Consider the following 15,945-nt stretch of genomic DNA (forward strand, 5'->3'; position numbering starts at 1 on the left):
CCCCGCGCCTGCCCGCCGCCTGTGCGCACAGGGGTGCTGGCAGCTTCCCAGCCGCCGCTTCCGCCGGCTCCTGCCCTTTTTTTAGAGGTGGGGAAGAGCCGCCCCCGCCGCATGGCCGGGAACGCAGGCGCGCCGGGCCGGGGGCAGCGCGGAGGCCGGCGATGGAGGTGGGGGCTGCGGGATTCGAGCGGCACCTGCCGCTTCTGCGGGGCCGCATCCACCGTGCCGCCTTCCTGGGTGAGCCGCGGGGGGCGGCCCGTCGGCCGCTACTGGCGCCCTGAGCCTCGGCTGCCGTCCCGGCGCCTGCCCGCGCTGAGGGGCGGCAGGCCGGGCGCGGGGCCAGGCCGTGGCGCCGCGGGTACTGGGGTGCGTGTCAGCCGGCAGCGGCGCTGGCGTGTGCCAGAGCAGCGCAGGCTGAGGCGCCGGGTTTTGGAGCGGGCAGCAGTGGTCGGGATGGGAGCCCGCTCCGAGGTGCTGGCCTCGGTTCGGTGGGGCTCAGGGAGCAGTTAGCAGGAGGACACTGCACAGAGCGAGGCAGCCACCCCAGAGTGCGTGCGTACATGAAGGTTTGCTCTCCTCATCCTGCCCCAGGGGTGAAGGAGCAGGAGACCTCACTTCCACAGCAGGCAGTTGCCTTTTCTCTTGAGCTCATACCCCTGGGTCTGAAACAGGTTAGGGTGAAGAGAGGTGCCTCAAAGACCCTCCTCCCGATGCTGGGGAAGTGCATGCTTCATATTTCAGATTTTTTTGTGTGTTCTTTCCATCCCAACAGCCTTTGATATGGAGTTTACTGGCTTGCATTCAAGTTGCCCAGAAAATAACGAGCCCAGGTAAAGCTGTTGGACTTGAAATATGAGGGAGACTTGCTGCTCTAGCTGTGTGAGAACAACCTGTGCGCTGCAAACCGTGTTTCTACTCCCCCCAATCCTGGTTTTGTTCATAGCCTGTTTGATTCCCCCGTGGAGCGGTACCTGAAGGCCAGGCAGAGCGTTCAGCGCTTCACAGTTACTCAGCTCGGTAAGTGCTGTTCTGACACAGAAAATAATCTCCCGAGGTCTTAGTGGTAACTGGCTTTTTGCCAGCTGGCGAGCCCTGCAGGTAGCTCAGCTCTTAACTCACTCGTTCCAGAGACATTTGTTTGCCGTGCTAGTTTGCTTGTTTGGTTTTTTTCCCTCTCTGCTGTTTAATACTCTCAACTATTTTAAATAATTAGAAGTCAGGTTGACTAGCTACTTTTTACTGGTCTAAAGTTGATGTTTAAAGATTTCAGGTACAAATACAGGGCTTTTAAAACAGAGGATGCAAGCAAGAAGTAGGTGACAGCAGCTCCTATTCAAGGGTGTGTCATTTAATACAGTGTATGAGTAAGGGGATTATCAGAGGAAAATGAAGGCTAGTATTTCTTATATTCCTAAAATAAAAAAAAAAAACCACAGGGAAGGGTCTATGGTGGTGAAGGGCTACACTTAATAACCGGGTAGAGGTCAAGAAACAGCTCCAAAATATTGTTCAAAGCCATAGACTATGTAAAATCTTAATGTGCTTTTTAGGGATTAATTAAGAAAAAAACAAACAAACAAAAAAACCCCAAGTAGTAAAAACGATGTTTCAGTCCTCTGTGGTGCCAAGCTCCTTCCACATGCTTCTGTAGTTTAGTTGGACCTACGGATCTGTGTACACATAGCGGGAGATTTTTGTCACCCACTCACCTCTTCTCACCCATGGCTCACTCTGTTTCCTATTTAATCAAACTTAAGTCGTTTTCCCACTTAGCACTAAAAGCTTGTCCCTGTTCAGCTCTCAGAGAGCTAGGGAGCAGCCTGGTGGTGGCGGTTCCTCTTAGGATTTGCACTGTGGCATCAGTGAATGGCAAACATGTACTCCGTCAGGGGATCCCCGCATCCCTGACCTAATTTTCACAGTGTCCATAGACATCCAGCTAAACATTGCCATGTCAACAGAAGTTTCTCTCTCTTGCAGGGCTGGCAATATTCTCAAATGAAAATTCAAACAAGTAAGTAAAAGAAAAAGGCAGTTTTCTGTTATAATGAAGACAGTGCAGTTGAGATTTTATGCAGAATTCTCTTGGGAGGAGTTATTTCCTGTAACTGTCTTCTAGAATTTTTTTTCTTTTAATTGTAGGTATGTGGTGCATTCATACAACTTTTATCTCTTTCCCGCAACATTGGGAGTTATGGATGTTGAATTCACCCTCTCTGCATCTAGCATTCAGTTCCTGTCTCATTATGGCTTTGACTATAATAAGGTATGTAATCTCTCTGCCAGAAATCTAGAACAAAGGAAGTCTGTGCAATTACAGGAGAAATTAGGATTAATATCCCTAAATGCTCCATTTCTGGGGTAAGTACCATCTTGCCAAAGTATGAATGCTTCATGTGGTTCATTATCAAGAGAGTAAGTGGTGGTTTTTCTGAACTGCCGTAGGGTCAATAACCACATCTTTGTCAACCTAAGACAGATTTCCTCACCTCTGAAAAAGAAAACCTCTCTCTGGTGAGATGAGGAGGTACTAAAAAGACCCCAGGGGGAGTCTTCACTAGCCGTGAAGGTGGAGAAGTCTCAGTTTACCTGCATCTTGCACATCACCGCATTTCCTGTAACATTCAGACTATGTCATCACATAAGAGCACTGTTCAGCAATTTTGGACAGGAAGCATCACGATAGCTTAACATTTTAAGTATCTCATTAAAGAAAACGTAAAAGCAGAGCAAAAAAAGATCTTAGAGGTGGTAAAAATCCTTTTCTTTCCTCCATACATAAACACATCTTCCTTTATGTAAGAATGCATCTTGGATTACCTGCAGTTTGTATTTCCAAAGAGGATATTCTGAGAATGAGGAACATCAGTGTCTTTTAAGTATATACCAGTTTTGGACATACCTAACCTGTTTTTCTCTAACTTGCTGCAAGAAAGTCCAGGAGAGAGTAACCAACCTGGTGTATTTTTTTTTTCCCCTGCTCAGTTCCTCAAAGATGGAATCCCATACGTGAATGAGGAACAGGAGAAGATCTTTAGCCAGCATCTCTTATCGGGTAGCTGGAAAGTCAGCAGGTGGGCACTATTCAGATCCTCAGTACTGACTGTGTTGACAGCTCACCTGCACTCAGATCACATTTTGTAGAAATATTAAAGCCTATTGGTGTGAATGCCTCGCTGCCAGATGTTCCAGCATGCTGTGGTCTGAAGGAAGGCTGAGATCACAGGACACAATCTGGAGAGCTGTGTGAATGTTGGAAAGTGATGCTTTTGCATTCCTGCAGCAAGGCACAAGGCTCCCTCTGTAAAGAGCTTTTTCACACTGCCTCTTTCTCCCCAATACTGCTGTAGTGGCCTAGACAGGGATGTGCTGAAGAAGGCTATTGATGAAGTGACCTGTTGGATAGCTGCAGCAGAGGAAGATGATACTATGGTTCTGCATGATCTGAGTGGTAAGAAACAGGGTGCCTCCCTTTGGCACCTGTGGGCTCTGAGGGGCTTCATCACTCCTCCTGAACCTCTGGGGCGGCTACTGTCCTTTGCTGCCTGTTCTGTTAAACTGCTTTGTTGAGAGTGAAAGCATGTGTGCCCATCCTGCCTTCACAACTCTTTGCCCCAGTCCACGCCTTAGTTCCTGTGAGGCATTCATCTCTGGACTCGACTTTTCTCCTCCTGTTATGGTGATGGGTCTTTCTCTGGTGGAAGTGAATGTCTAGATGTTTGGGGCATGCTTTGTGGTAACCAGCTTCCATTTTGTGCTGCTTCAGAGCAGCAACTGGAGAATTTGTATTTGCTCTGGGTCAGGACAACTTTTGACTTGTTTTAAATCCTGGGGGAATCTGATTTTTGTTTTCTTCACCTTGGAGAAGGGAAAGGTGGATCCCCTTTCCAAGTTTGTTCCTTCTCATGGGGAGCAACAAGGAGCCCCATGGAGACACATGCCAGTGAGTACAAACAGGCTGCTTATCACCTCTGGTAGCTTTTGGGAGCACAGTAGCAGAGCTGAGGAATTTCTGTGCTGGTTTGGAGGAGTTGAGGGACAGGGAATTTTAGCAGAGAATAGTTTGTACGTTTGCTCACAGAGACCAAATCTTAATCCTTTAGGTGAGGGAGTAAAATACAAAAAAGGTTAAGAAGGACAGAAAGTAATAAAGGCTTTGTCTGTTGTTGCTTTTTTTGCAGTGTGTGAAATACAGGCGGTGGGGGGTGCGCAATGTTTTGTATCTGCTCTGCCAGCTGTAGTAGATATATTCCTGATACTGCAGTAGGGTCTGGCAATTGTGAGCACATGTGACAAGAAAGACATCTATTTAAGTAAGCGATATGAGTGATTTGGGTGTCCTTTTGTGTACTGTTCAGAAGAGGGTTGGGTTAGTTCTTTATCAGCTGTGGGTGAAAGTATGCTGGTACCTTTCATCTGTGCTTGGCTTCTGAGTGTGTTGCTCTGAAACTTTCCAAAACCACACAGTCTTTTTCAGAGTAGTAGCCTTCCTCCTTATTTTCAGATAGCTTTTTCCTTTCCTCTGTGTCCCCACAAAAGCTTATTTGCCTGTAATTCTCACTGTGGCCTTTTTTTTTTTTTTTTTTTTTTTTGAGGAGGAGGAGGAAGGGGGTGGGTTTGGTGGGGTTTTTTGTTTGTGTGGGTTTTTTGTTTGTTTGTTTGTTTTTCTATTATCATGTATGGTAATGTACCAAGGTCTTATATTCATGAGTATTTTCTGTATAGTGGGGAAGAAACATCTGATCAGTCCTTTTATCTAGAAGAATGCATTTTCCTAAACAGGCTTGTCTGCACCTGTGAAGTTTTCACTAGTGTTTTGGTTTTTTTTTTGTCTCAGGCTATCAGATGTTTGAAGTTCAGCTGGTTTTGAGACAGGCTCTCCAAAATGTTTGGACACAGCCTCTTGGAGACAAGAAGGTGAGATAGTAGTGTGGACTTACTGAAAAGGGAGCTTCTGTCTAGGCAGATAGAACTGTCATTCTTGCAGGGACTCTGAAATGTTGCTTATACATTTAATGATAGGGTCCTGGAGGAAGAGAAGAAAATTACAAAGGAGTGTTCTGGGAAGTGTTGATTGTGGCATCCCAATAAAAGGGATCCAGAAAACTGAGTAACTTTGTTTTCTGTTTGTCCTGTAGCCACAAAATACTTTGAGGTGGAAGTGCTTGTCCTCAGGGCACTTCTGGAGGGACCCTTTCTGTGTCTCTAGACGTTGTGAGATCTCTCCTTCAATACCTCCACAAGAATGTACAATTAGCCTCTTTCTGTGTTTTTTCCTTTGCTGACTTTTGCCATGTAGTTGCTTTGAAGACTTTTAATCTGTTATGTAGCTTGCTGTTTTGCTATTTGCTATTTTACATTTGATGCAGCATTTTGTGAATTATACCTATGGTTGTGGACTTCTCAAAACATGCATCAGAAAACATACCAGTCAGTTGCTTAGAGGTAGATTACAGAAGTTTTGGGGTTTGTTTGTTTGTGTTTTAGTTGTTGTTGTTTGGTTGGGTTTTCGTTGTTGTTTGGTTGGTTTTAATTAGTACTATTTTAGTCTGATAACCAGTGTCATCAGAGTGACAGATTTACCCAGACTTCTCACCTGATGCATAGACTTTGGGGACACTGTGTGATTGCTGTTTGATTCTGCTTTTCAGTACTATGAACTTACCATATTGGTGTCAAATTGAATGGTGTTCATTGTGCTTCAAAAAAAACTGTGGTAGGAACCATCCCCTTATCCAGAGAAGCATTAATAAGACACCCTTAGAGCAGGTCTCTTTTGTTACTGGAGCACTGATCTCCAAATGGAAGAGAAGTGAGACAGTTCTGAGGACCCAGGGGATGTGCTGTTTCTGCATTCTTCATAGCCTAGAAGGTGAACTTGTCCTCAGCATTACTGAACCCCAGTAAGCAATGTACATACAAGTAGCATGGGAGGCTGAGATACTCAGTGACTCTTCTTTTTAGGTAATGGTGAAAAAAGTGAGTTTCCAGCATCGCCGGCTTCTGGAGAACTCTCCTTATGACTGCTGCCAGAAGGAGCTCATTCTCCTGTCTGCCCGGGGCTTCACCAACCTCTTCCAGACACTTGTTAAAGCCAAGAAGGTAAAATGCCTCATCCCTACTCTCGTTTTCCCTTTCTTATGTTCTATATACAGATTATTGAATGAATTTTGGCTTCAGGACACTATGGGTGATGTGCAGGCAAAGGCTATCCTTCCCCTTGTGAGTGAGCCTATAAATCTGATCACTGGAGGATTTTACCAGTGTTCAGCTGAGCTGAGAATCCACTTAGCTCCTTAGGTCCACTCAAATTAGAATGCTGCTGAGAAAATATGCTCCCTAGAGAGTCCGCAAGTCTGATTTCCTGAAAGCAGTAGTGTTCTCCTATGAGCTTTGCAGCCTGAATGACTTTTAGGTGAACATGTGTGGATGCTGTCTGCAGGAGGAAAGCATTACAGCTGTTGAGCATGTCTGAAATTGGTTTTCTCTGAGCTTTCTACAAAATTATGCTCCAATGGGCTGTTATGTTTATATTCTTCCCTTAGCCCCTGGTGGGACACAACATGCTTATGGACCTTATGCATCTTCATGACAAGTTCTACAAGCCCCTTCCAGGTAATGCTGTAGTTTTCTGTCCCCAGGCTGCTCCCTTTGCAACAGGGATGGGACAGAAAGCACAGTGGTCATTTGCTGCCCCAGCCACCCACAGTGCTCAGCAAGCAGCTGTGCTAGATGCCTCTTCTAAGCTTTAACTGCTGGAGAGGCATATTGTTCCTCTGACTTCACCTTTTTCTTATTCATTTGAAATACCCTTGGCTTTTCCTCAGTTTTACAGTGTTTTTATTCACATGTGTTTTGCTTTCAGAAAGCTATGAAGAGTTTAAAAGGAATATTCACATTCTGTTTCCTGTCCTAATAGACACCAAGACTGTAACAAAATCTGTCTGGAAGGTGAGATGCAAAGGTCTTTTTACTTGGAGTTAAAGCTTGTCTTTCACCCAAAGGAGAGGATATCTTTCCTCGGTGGTCTGTGGTTACAGAACTGTGAACAGTTCTCAGTGTTGCCCTGAGACATTCTGCTTTTTAGACCTCATCTAATGAATCAGCAGGACCACTAACTGAGCTCACTTACCACGAGGTCTGTCTTGGTTGGTTTTCAAACATGTTCTTCTTTTATAGAAATATCCGTTTCCTCGAGTATCTAATCTTTTGGAGGTGTATGAGGTTCTGTGCAGGTAAGTGGTGGGCTATAAAGTCTTCAGCAATCCTTTTGTTTTCTTGGGAGATATTTCAAAGTCAATAATTTCATATGTTCATAACTTCCCTCCTCCCACATGTTTTTTTCAGCTGCTTTCTTGTTTTTCTAAATTTAAGAGCAACATATTTGCTTATCTTTTATATAAAGTAATAATGCAGTAAATTATTTGTTCTAAGTCAATTCTAATAGTGTACCACCATTACTTCGGTCAGAGGTTTGGCTTGTAGACAGCCTTACGCACAACTTTAGTGTTGTATGTTGCTTATGTCATGTTATGAAATGGATGAGTTTCAGTTCTCAGTGGAAAATACACCCTAATTTCAAATGCCAGCTCCCAAGAAAGAGCTGCACTGAGCCCAAAGCAGTAACTAAATACAATGTTCAAATGGAGCACATGAGTAGATATCGTGTCTGGTGAGCTTAGCTGTGATATAGTAGAAGAGTTTTCTTTTTTTTTTTTTTTTTTAATCTTTTTTTACACTTATTTTGTGGATAAATTGTTTTCACATCAATTTTGCTAAGAAAAGGAAGATTTTGCAACTTTCCCCTTACCCCCTACTCCCAAGGAGGAGATGTGAAATTAGTGCTTATAGAAACAGTACTGGGATTCTGGTTATTTTTGTTTATCAGTTTCAGACTGCAGATTCTCATGAGCTTTCATGCTTTCTTGTTCTTTTATTTCAGTCATTCCATGGGTATCTTTATTAATCTGTCTTCCCAAGTTCCTCATTCAAATAGAAACATCTAGTCAACCCCTTTCCTTGGAGTTTTCCATGGATTTTTAGTTCTGTTCACATGTTTTGCATGCATTTAGAGCAGACTTGCTGCTTAGAATGTTTGATCGGGGGAGGAGACTGAGAAGATATTTAGGAGTTAGTTTTCAGGAAGAAAACTGGTCGATATTATTGAGCTAAGTATCTTAGCCTTTTCACAGAATTCTACCAAAAGTCCTTTTAAAGTCTTCAGTAGCTTTTTCTGAAATGAAGCCGCTGGTCACTAGAGAACAGTAACTTTAATGTAATGAGGCAAGACAAAAATCTTACACATTGACTTGTCTTCAGCAGCAATCTAAATCCAACAGATCCAGCATCCCCAGTGATCACTCTTGCAAGTGACTGCTCAAGATATGGTATGTTCTTCGGTAAATCTTCAAAGTCAGGTAGCTAAAAGGGGGTTTGTTTTACTTTACGGCTGTGCACATGCAAAGCATGAGTGAGGTCCAGTGGGTCTGCTAAATTTGCACCAAGCTGCCAATGCACTTTTTTGTCTGGACCCAAAGCCTGGGTTCCCAAAATGTCACGTGTCCTGCATGTCCCCAGTAGCTGCTGAGGGTAGTACAGGGCAGGTTTGCATCACACTAGCACAGATGGCGTTCATGCTAAGTTGGGTTGAACTGAGCCCAACTTGGGCCTGCAAGGAGTCGGTAGCCCTTGGAAGGGGCAGGGGAGGTGGGAAACAGTGATCCTAGAATAGAAAACAGCAGGAGTTGGTGGCTCATGTGCAGAGTTAGCGGTGCTGTGTGTGCAGGGGGCTGTGTTCAGTACATGGGGTGATCCTGGCTGCGAGGCAGATGTTTTCTGGCTTCTCTCAGCAGTGTTGTGTCCTGCAGCGCAGGGCCTCCTGCATTTGGAAATGGTTCCTGGTTCCCGTGCCATCAATAACGTATACAACACAATTTGGTTTAGATCTTCATGGGAGTTAATATTTTGTAATGTACATCTCGCTAAGCTTTTTGGTGGTTCATGTAACTGCAGCCTTTTTGTTGGTTTTGTTTTAAAATCCATGGTAGAAGCGTTGACTTTCTATGGGGTGTAAAGGTTTCAGGGCGAGGAAGGAAACGGAGCTGAGCGTGGGGGCGAAAACCCCAAAACAGAACAGTAGTTCTTATGAATGTTTGGATTCTGCAGTGGAGCGGTTTCCACAGTGTACTAAAGGTGTTTACTTCTTTTCTAAATTTATTTTGTCGGACACTTACAGCTGAGAAGAAGTCTCCTCATGAGGCAGGCTATGATGCATTTCTCTGTGGTTCAGGTAAAATGCTTCTGAAACACTTCTCTAAACTTTGTGTAGGGACTTGGTAATTCCTTTCCTGCTCTGTAGCTCTCTTTGATGCTAAGAAATATTTGTTTATATACAGTCTGTTGCTATTAGTAACCTAGCTCCACTTTAGAGAGTTTTTGCTTTCCATTTGTTTAGTTCTATTTCTTTAGCTTTGTTCTAATGCCACCTCATTGTTCCTTCTAGTTCTTCTGAAGTCAGCTCATTTGCTACTGTGCAGATCCACAGAGTGAGTGATATTTAAATGTTTACTGAAAATTGCATTACATGAATGGGTCCTACGGAAAACAGTTGTCAGTTCGCTCTGGCTGACTCTTTGTTTTGCGGGCTTGGCCTTCCGTTTGGATAAGAGAAAGTGTTACTGGAAATGTCACTGTTCTAATTAGATTTTTATTTTATAAATCTGAAAGTAGTAGCTTTATGTCAAAGCTGACATTTAAAAAATGAATTCAGGGGCCATGCAATGGCTCAGAGGTTGGGAAATGGCTTTGTGACTCCTTTATCCTCAAACAAGCTCTCTCAAGTTCAGTTCACTTGGGTAAGGGTCAAATCATTTTCCACTAGTTTCCATTTTTGAATTCTGTGTGATTCAGTGCCTTCAGTTAAGTTGCTAAGAGGCAACTGTTCAAATCCCTTCCCTTTGCTTGCAGCTTTTTAACTTCTGTAGAACATACCAAGATCTGAAATACCTATTTTGTCCCTAGTGAAAGAGCTTCTTCGGGAGCTCTGTGCTCCAGAGACACTGTGCAGCAGTGCAGCGCTGGAGAAACAACACTTTGTTCCATTTTGTTTTCTGATGTAGTGATGCAGTGGAGGCTGATCCTTCTTTCTCTCAGTATCTCACCGTGTTAGCTGAGTATCTGAACAAAGTGAATTTCATCCGAGGAAGTGTTTCAAGCATTGTGCGTATGAATTGCAGGTCTGTGACCAGTTGGTGGGGTGCGTAGGTCAGTCGCCTACTTGATGGCTTCATTAGAGGAGAAAAATCCACCAGTGTCTGGGCCCACCTTGGCAGAAGTTGCCATCATATAAATGACACAACTGATGTTTCAAAATGGCAAATGAGTTGAATTTCTGCTTTGTGAAATGTTTTCATATTGTTATCCTGTAAGATGGCATTAGTCAGTTTACATTGCCCTAATTCTCTCTGCTCTGTTAGAGAGCTTGCTGTTTCTCTGGTGGTTTCTCCATGGTAATCGTGACAGTTTGCTTTTATGACTCATGTTCAGAAGAATCTTGGGCCAAAAGAAAAAGAATTTTACATCAACAGCTGTGTTGTACAACCTGTCTTATGTGTCATGTTTTGCGTATTTTCTGATTATATTAGTAGTGCATCTGTAGTATTTCTGAACTCAGATCTATGTCTCCGTATTGCACATTTTCCAGAATTTTTCTGGAGAAGATGCTTCGTGCCAGCATCTCCCTCTTCTGGTTGTCCATGTCCAAGGCTGGCCAGGGCTGAATGAAAGGCAGATCTACCAAGAGTTTAATGCTTTTTGTCGCTTTGATGTCAGACGGCTTTCAAAGAACCAGTTCCTTCTGCTGTCCAATAAATTTAAGGAGTAAGTCTTAATTTCCCGCCCCTTGATCCTCTTTAAGTCTGCTATGACCACTCTTAGATAAAGAGATTCCTGTACTGAGCTGTGGGATGCTGTAGGCAGCCTGCAAGCCGTGGCTCCTGACATCTGCTTTCATTACAGCATCAGGCGTGTTCTGAGAGATTATAAGGATCACCCTCACCTGCGGGTTTCCGTCTATCGCCACTGGAAGCACTCTCCGAGCGTGAATTGCCTGCTGCAGTGAGTTACGGGTTCCTTCCGAGGGGGCCTGGTCCTGTCCCAGCAGCAATCTGGTGCTCTTTGCCAGGTTCTTCTGCCAGCCCTTCAGGAGAACAAGGGGTTCAGAAGCAGGTTCACTCGCCAACTGCTGAGTGGCGACCTGTGAGCTTTCAGCCCTGGGCAACTGGACTTTAATCTTGATACTGATTAACCAGAGAACGTTACCCCATGGATAGCACAAAACTACGGATGTGCTATCATAACAGGCAGGGGCTTATCTTAATGAGCTGTAGTGCTAGCTCTAATAAGCTTGAGGAGTGAGAGGCAGAGTCTTTCACATGTGGGATGGATGTGTGTTTTCTCCAGCAGAGTCAAAAGCTCTGGAGAGAATTCCAGATTCAAAGTGCATCCCTCTGGTGAGATTGTGACAGCAATGCTCTTGCAGGGTGAATTTCTGGCCTGACGCGGTTTGGAATCAAATCTCAGAGCTTAGTGAGAACAAAATTGAGCCCTAAATATAAGAAGTCTAACAGCATTTTATTTTTCTTGCCCTTTAGAGTCTCTGGTATTGTGGTGCTGTGGTCTGTCTTGGCCTTTGTACTCGGAGGAGCTCCTTGCTCTTAGTTCTGAAGGATTGTCTTACGGATGAGATGTCAGGAACACAGTTTTTATTTTTTGTGTTTCTCTATTTTGTTTAATTTCATTCAATAAACTATGAGGAAAAAAAAAATCTATGAATAGTATTTTCAATTGTTTTATTGCAAATGTGTGTTTAAAGAGGATGTGTTGGTTTCCATTTTGTGCTATTTTGTAATCTGTTAAAAGCACAGTCCTCTCCTGAAGAGGGAGAGAGGGTTCTTCTGATGCCTAATTTACTTTGATCCTTTGTTGGTTCTTCACGGTTATTCATAAACCCAGTTATATCCCAGTGCTTGTGCTGCTGTGTAAAACACATTTGTGTTGAAGTTTGGGAATTTATGAAATGAATGGGGCTATTTTTAGTTTCAGTTGTAAAGCAGAGGAAATGTCGTAGTTTACAAAATGAAAATGGGCAGAGTTGATGCAGAAACTACTCTTGGGCCACATGAAGAATTCTGGTGAATAGTAAAGAATTTGTAGTGCTGTTAGTGTTGTGCAGAAGAGCTGAGGACAGATACAGATAAGTGGAATTTATCAGCTTCCAATTTGTAGAATATACACAGGTCAGGTGAGTTGGCACACATTTTTATTTGTTTCTAGCGCACAGCACATGAGCAGTCCTTTATCCAAAACTATCACGAGAAAGGCTTTGTTGATGTGTTTCTCTGCTATAGCTGGATTATTTGTCAGTCCAGGAACTGTGGTCTTTATTAATTTCATTCTCTTCTTAAAAACGACCTGCCGATTCATGGTTTCCATATAATGGTCCCTAGATTTTGTCAGTCAGAATTGGATGGGGCCCATGATCATTCAATACATAGAATCTGCCTTTTAATCGACTGTAAAATCATAGAATGGTAGAATGGGCATAGCTGCAGGGGACGAGCAGCAGCAGGAGGACATGGCGGTGTGCCTGGAGGTCACATGCGCTCTGCTGCCAACAGCTCGTGCTTTGCTGCTCTTCAGGAGAGATGGGCAGCGTCCCTTCAGATGTGGTTCTTGAGATCGGCACAGCTTGTGGTTTACAGCTCTTACTTCATGAGCCACCTCCTAGCCAGACAAATAACTGACTTCTTGTGCCTTTTTTTTTTTTTTTTATAACCCTTCAGTGACAGGGTTCTCTGTCACAGTGTTTCTTCAAACACCAGTGTAAGTATCTCCCTATTTATTCTGTAATGGTGGGGTTTTTTTGTCATTTGGCATCATTAGACACCCCCCTTGTGTCAAGGAGAGCACAGGCTCTGTGTGTTATGTAGATTTGGGAAAGCTTTCACTGAGTGTTACACATAGGAGCATGCATTTTCCCATAAAAAGCACTCTTCTTGGTTTATGATCTGGGAAATGTTATACCCTTGTTCTCTGGGGTCCGGACTCAGCTAGCTGCTTAGACATGGGGAAATGCAGCATGCACTTTGAAGGAACAAACAAATTGTTTGTTCTGTGTTAAATTTTTCTCCTTTCCTCCCGTGTTTTTGTCCAAGTGGCACACAGACAAATAATGAATTAGTTCCCTGCAGTACTCTTCTCTCTCTCCTGTTTCACCATCTAGAGAAACACACTTGCCTGTGGAAGAAAGCAGAGATCCTTTCACCCCTTTCTGAGGAATTGCCCGTGGGTCTGACCGTGCCTTCTCCCTCTCCAAGGGACAGATGTACCTCATGGAGCAACATAGTGTAGTGAATCTAGAGACTACATTAGAGATGGGATAACTTATAAATAGTAGTTTCCATAGATCTACTAGATATTTCTACTATAAATCAGTTAAGTCTATATGTAGAGTAAATGCATGAAGAAGAAATGAGAGCAGGTTGAGTATATTCTGATCTCTTTCCTAGGGGAGAATTTACAGAAACAAGTTGCGTGTCTGTAATAACCCAGGGTCACTGCTCAGAGCCTTTTAAAGACATCAATGAGATGTACTAGCAGTCAGTTCCCATGAAATGGGTTAGCTGGGGGCTATTCTAACAAATCAGCAACTTTTAGCTATGGGAATAGATTTACAAGTTTTCCTGAGTGGCTGAAGATCAAGACAAAATCTCCCTGAACATGCCAATCTGGCCATTCTGACCTCAGCTATTGCTTTTGCTCCAGACTAGGGAACTGTTATTAATTGAAGTTGAAAGTATCAAAAGTAGTTCAGGTTATGCCTGTTCCTGTCTGGCTCCTGCAAGGAGTAGGGCATACTTTTGATTCTTGTGGAGCCAATTTGAAGTGGTGCAGCCTGCCTCATTACTCTGGCTCTGAAGAGGTGCCTGACAAAGTTGCTGAGTGGCCCCGAGGGCTGGCAGCTCAGAAAGTCAAAGCCATCTTCCTAAGACAGTGATGAAACCACAGCCAAGTCCTAGCAGCAGTTATAGTACATCTGCTTCTCAGCGCTATGAGAAACTTGTACTTTAGCTGTAAGGATTGAAAGGATAATTCCAACCCCCAATGAAAGAAGATCTTAGAATTCAAGTTGTGAAGGTGTGCAGTAAAAGTATAGCCCTGCAAATGGAGCATTGCAGATCAAGATGTCAAGAACAATTAGATTTTTGATATATTGGGTTTTGGTTTTTGTTTTTCACATGTTAAAGATTAAATTTGTCTTTTTAAGGTAACATCTCTACTCTGGTGGGAAGCCTGTCAGAGCACCTCCTGTTGCTGAACACCCAGAGTGCAAGTCTTGCTGTGGAGGAGCTCAGCATTGTCTCAGATGCCCAGTCCCCTCTGTAAGGCAGGTGTGTTAAGGAGATACAGACCAGCAATGCTGGGTAGAGCACAAATCTCTCTATCTCTTGGTTTGCTGGAGGTGCCCTAAAGCACCGAATTAGAGCTGCGCTGGAGGTGTGGCATGTCTCCTGGTGGGGATGGCTGACAGCTGAGATGTCTGGCTTGCAGAACCACCACAGGGGCCAGCCCAAACTGGTGGTGGTGAGCCACCCATATCAGAACACATAAGCACTGCCTGTTTTGTTATAAAGGCTGTGGCTGAGCAGCAGGGAGGGAGGAAAGCCCTCTCCAAGCCCTACCTGTGCTCCCAGAGACATGGAGCTCATGGGGCAGAAGATGGCTGAGGGTGGCTGTGGGGCACAGGCTGGGGCAGGCAGAAGGGGGAGGCTCAGCAAGGATGGAGACTGAAATGAGAACATGTGCAGGCGGAGGTGATGGAAAAGGAAGATTTTCTTCCGGATGTCCCCAAGGAGCTGTGAGTTTGTTGCAAGGCAGAAGGCCAGGAAAAGTGGAGAAGAGTCATGCTGCCAGGATGCATGGGAGACAAGAGAGGCTTTATGCCCAGTGTCTCACCCAGCTCATCTCTGCTTTCTCTTGCTGCCTTGTTCAAGTTTGTGGTTTTAACCAGTTTCACCAAAACCAGTACTTTAATTATTGTGTGAGCACCTTTGGACTCAGCTTGAGGCAAAAAACATGGGGCAATCCCAGCTCTGAGGGGTACCTGGGCTGGGGTTGTTCACTTTTAACAGAGACACTGCAGCCACAAGTGCTCCTGCCTGACATTCAGCCTCATGCCCTGTAGCTTGGGTGGGGGAACAGGACCCGGATCCTTGGCGTGAGAGGATTCTAATATGCCTTTCGGTATCCTAACACACAGGCAAGTAGTTGAATCTTCTTGCAACTTCTCCCCAGCCAGGTAAGCATATAGAGATGAACAGACATCTTAGCAAAGGCAGTATGAATATGGGGCTACTGTGCCCCCTTCTCCCTGTGTAGGACAGCCAAGGACACCATCTAGTCACAGGAGTGATTGACACTGGTTCTCCTGTTTGTGGAGCAAGTGTGCTCACCCACAGACCTCTACACGACCTTCTGCAGCCAAGCTTTAAAAGAAAATGGCAATCAGGAAATCAGTTGGCAAAGAACTTAATACCAATGCTGTAAGGTAGGCTTGCTTTTAAAATACCTGTGCGATGGAAATCTGCAAGAGGTAATGGTTACAATACAGGAGAAACACATGACGTCCTAGCAGAAACACATCCAGTTGAAAAAAAAGCACTATTTAAAACATGAAAATGTGTTACTCAACACCACCTAGGCACACACAAGTTGAGGAAATCCTAAAGTAGTTCTAAGTCTGGACCTGGTCCAACTCACTGACACCCCTGGAGTTCACCTGGGTTTCCAAACAGTGGAAGAATAATCAGTAATCCTTATTCTGTATTTTGAAGTAATACAAAACTATTTGACTTGTCCCATAAAACCTGGCACTAGAGATTGGCA

General features: G+C 44.1%; 1 protein-coding gene across 1 annotated transcript; it reads left to right on the plus strand.

Annotated features, from left to right (window-relative positions):
• Window positions 1-128: 128 nt before the first annotated feature.
• On the plus strand, window positions 129-11,814 carry PNLDC1 (PARN like ribonuclease domain containing exonuclease 1). The gene is made up of 19 exons (XM_080341718.1): window positions 129-237; window positions 773-830; window positions 944-1,017; window positions 1,981-2,014; window positions 2,143-2,266; window positions 2,986-3,074; window positions 3,351-3,451; window positions 4,838-4,917; window positions 5,965-6,102; window positions 6,546-6,615; window positions 6,866-6,951; window positions 7,180-7,235; window positions 8,320-8,387; window positions 9,236-9,289; window positions 9,503-9,545; window positions 10,119-10,218; window positions 10,703-10,878; window positions 11,017-11,115; window positions 11,652-11,814. The coding sequence occupies exons 1-19, from the start codon at window positions 162-164 to the stop codon at window positions 11,716-11,718; spliced, it is 1,593 nt and encodes a 530-aa protein (XP_080197844.1). The 5' UTR covers window positions 129-161; the 3' UTR covers window positions 11,719-11,814.
• Window positions 11,815-15,945: the final 4,131 nt, after the last annotated feature.

This window comes from Nesoenas mayeri (assembly GCF_963082525.1).
Source record: "Nesoenas mayeri genome assembly, chromosome: 3".
NCBI classification, from domain to species: Eukaryota; Metazoa; Chordata; class Aves; order Columbiformes; family Columbidae; genus Nesoenas; species Nesoenas mayeri.

What these genes read in the sequence shown, in the direction of transcription:
- PNLDC1 (XM_080341718.1), top strand. Translation starts at nt 162, where the DNA reads ATGGAGGTGGGGGCTGCGGGATTCGAGCGGCACCTGCCGCTTCTGCGG. An exon ending in TCAAATGAAAATTCAAACAA is followed by an intron (nt 2,015 to 2,142) that starts GTAAGTAAAAGA and finishes TTTTAATTGTAG; the next exon opens with GTATGTGGTGCATTCATACA. An exon ending in GTTCTACAAGCCCCTTCCAG is followed by an intron (nt 6,616 to 6,865) that starts GTAATGCTGTAG and finishes TTTTGCTTTCAG; the next exon opens with AAAGCTATGAAGAGTTTAAA.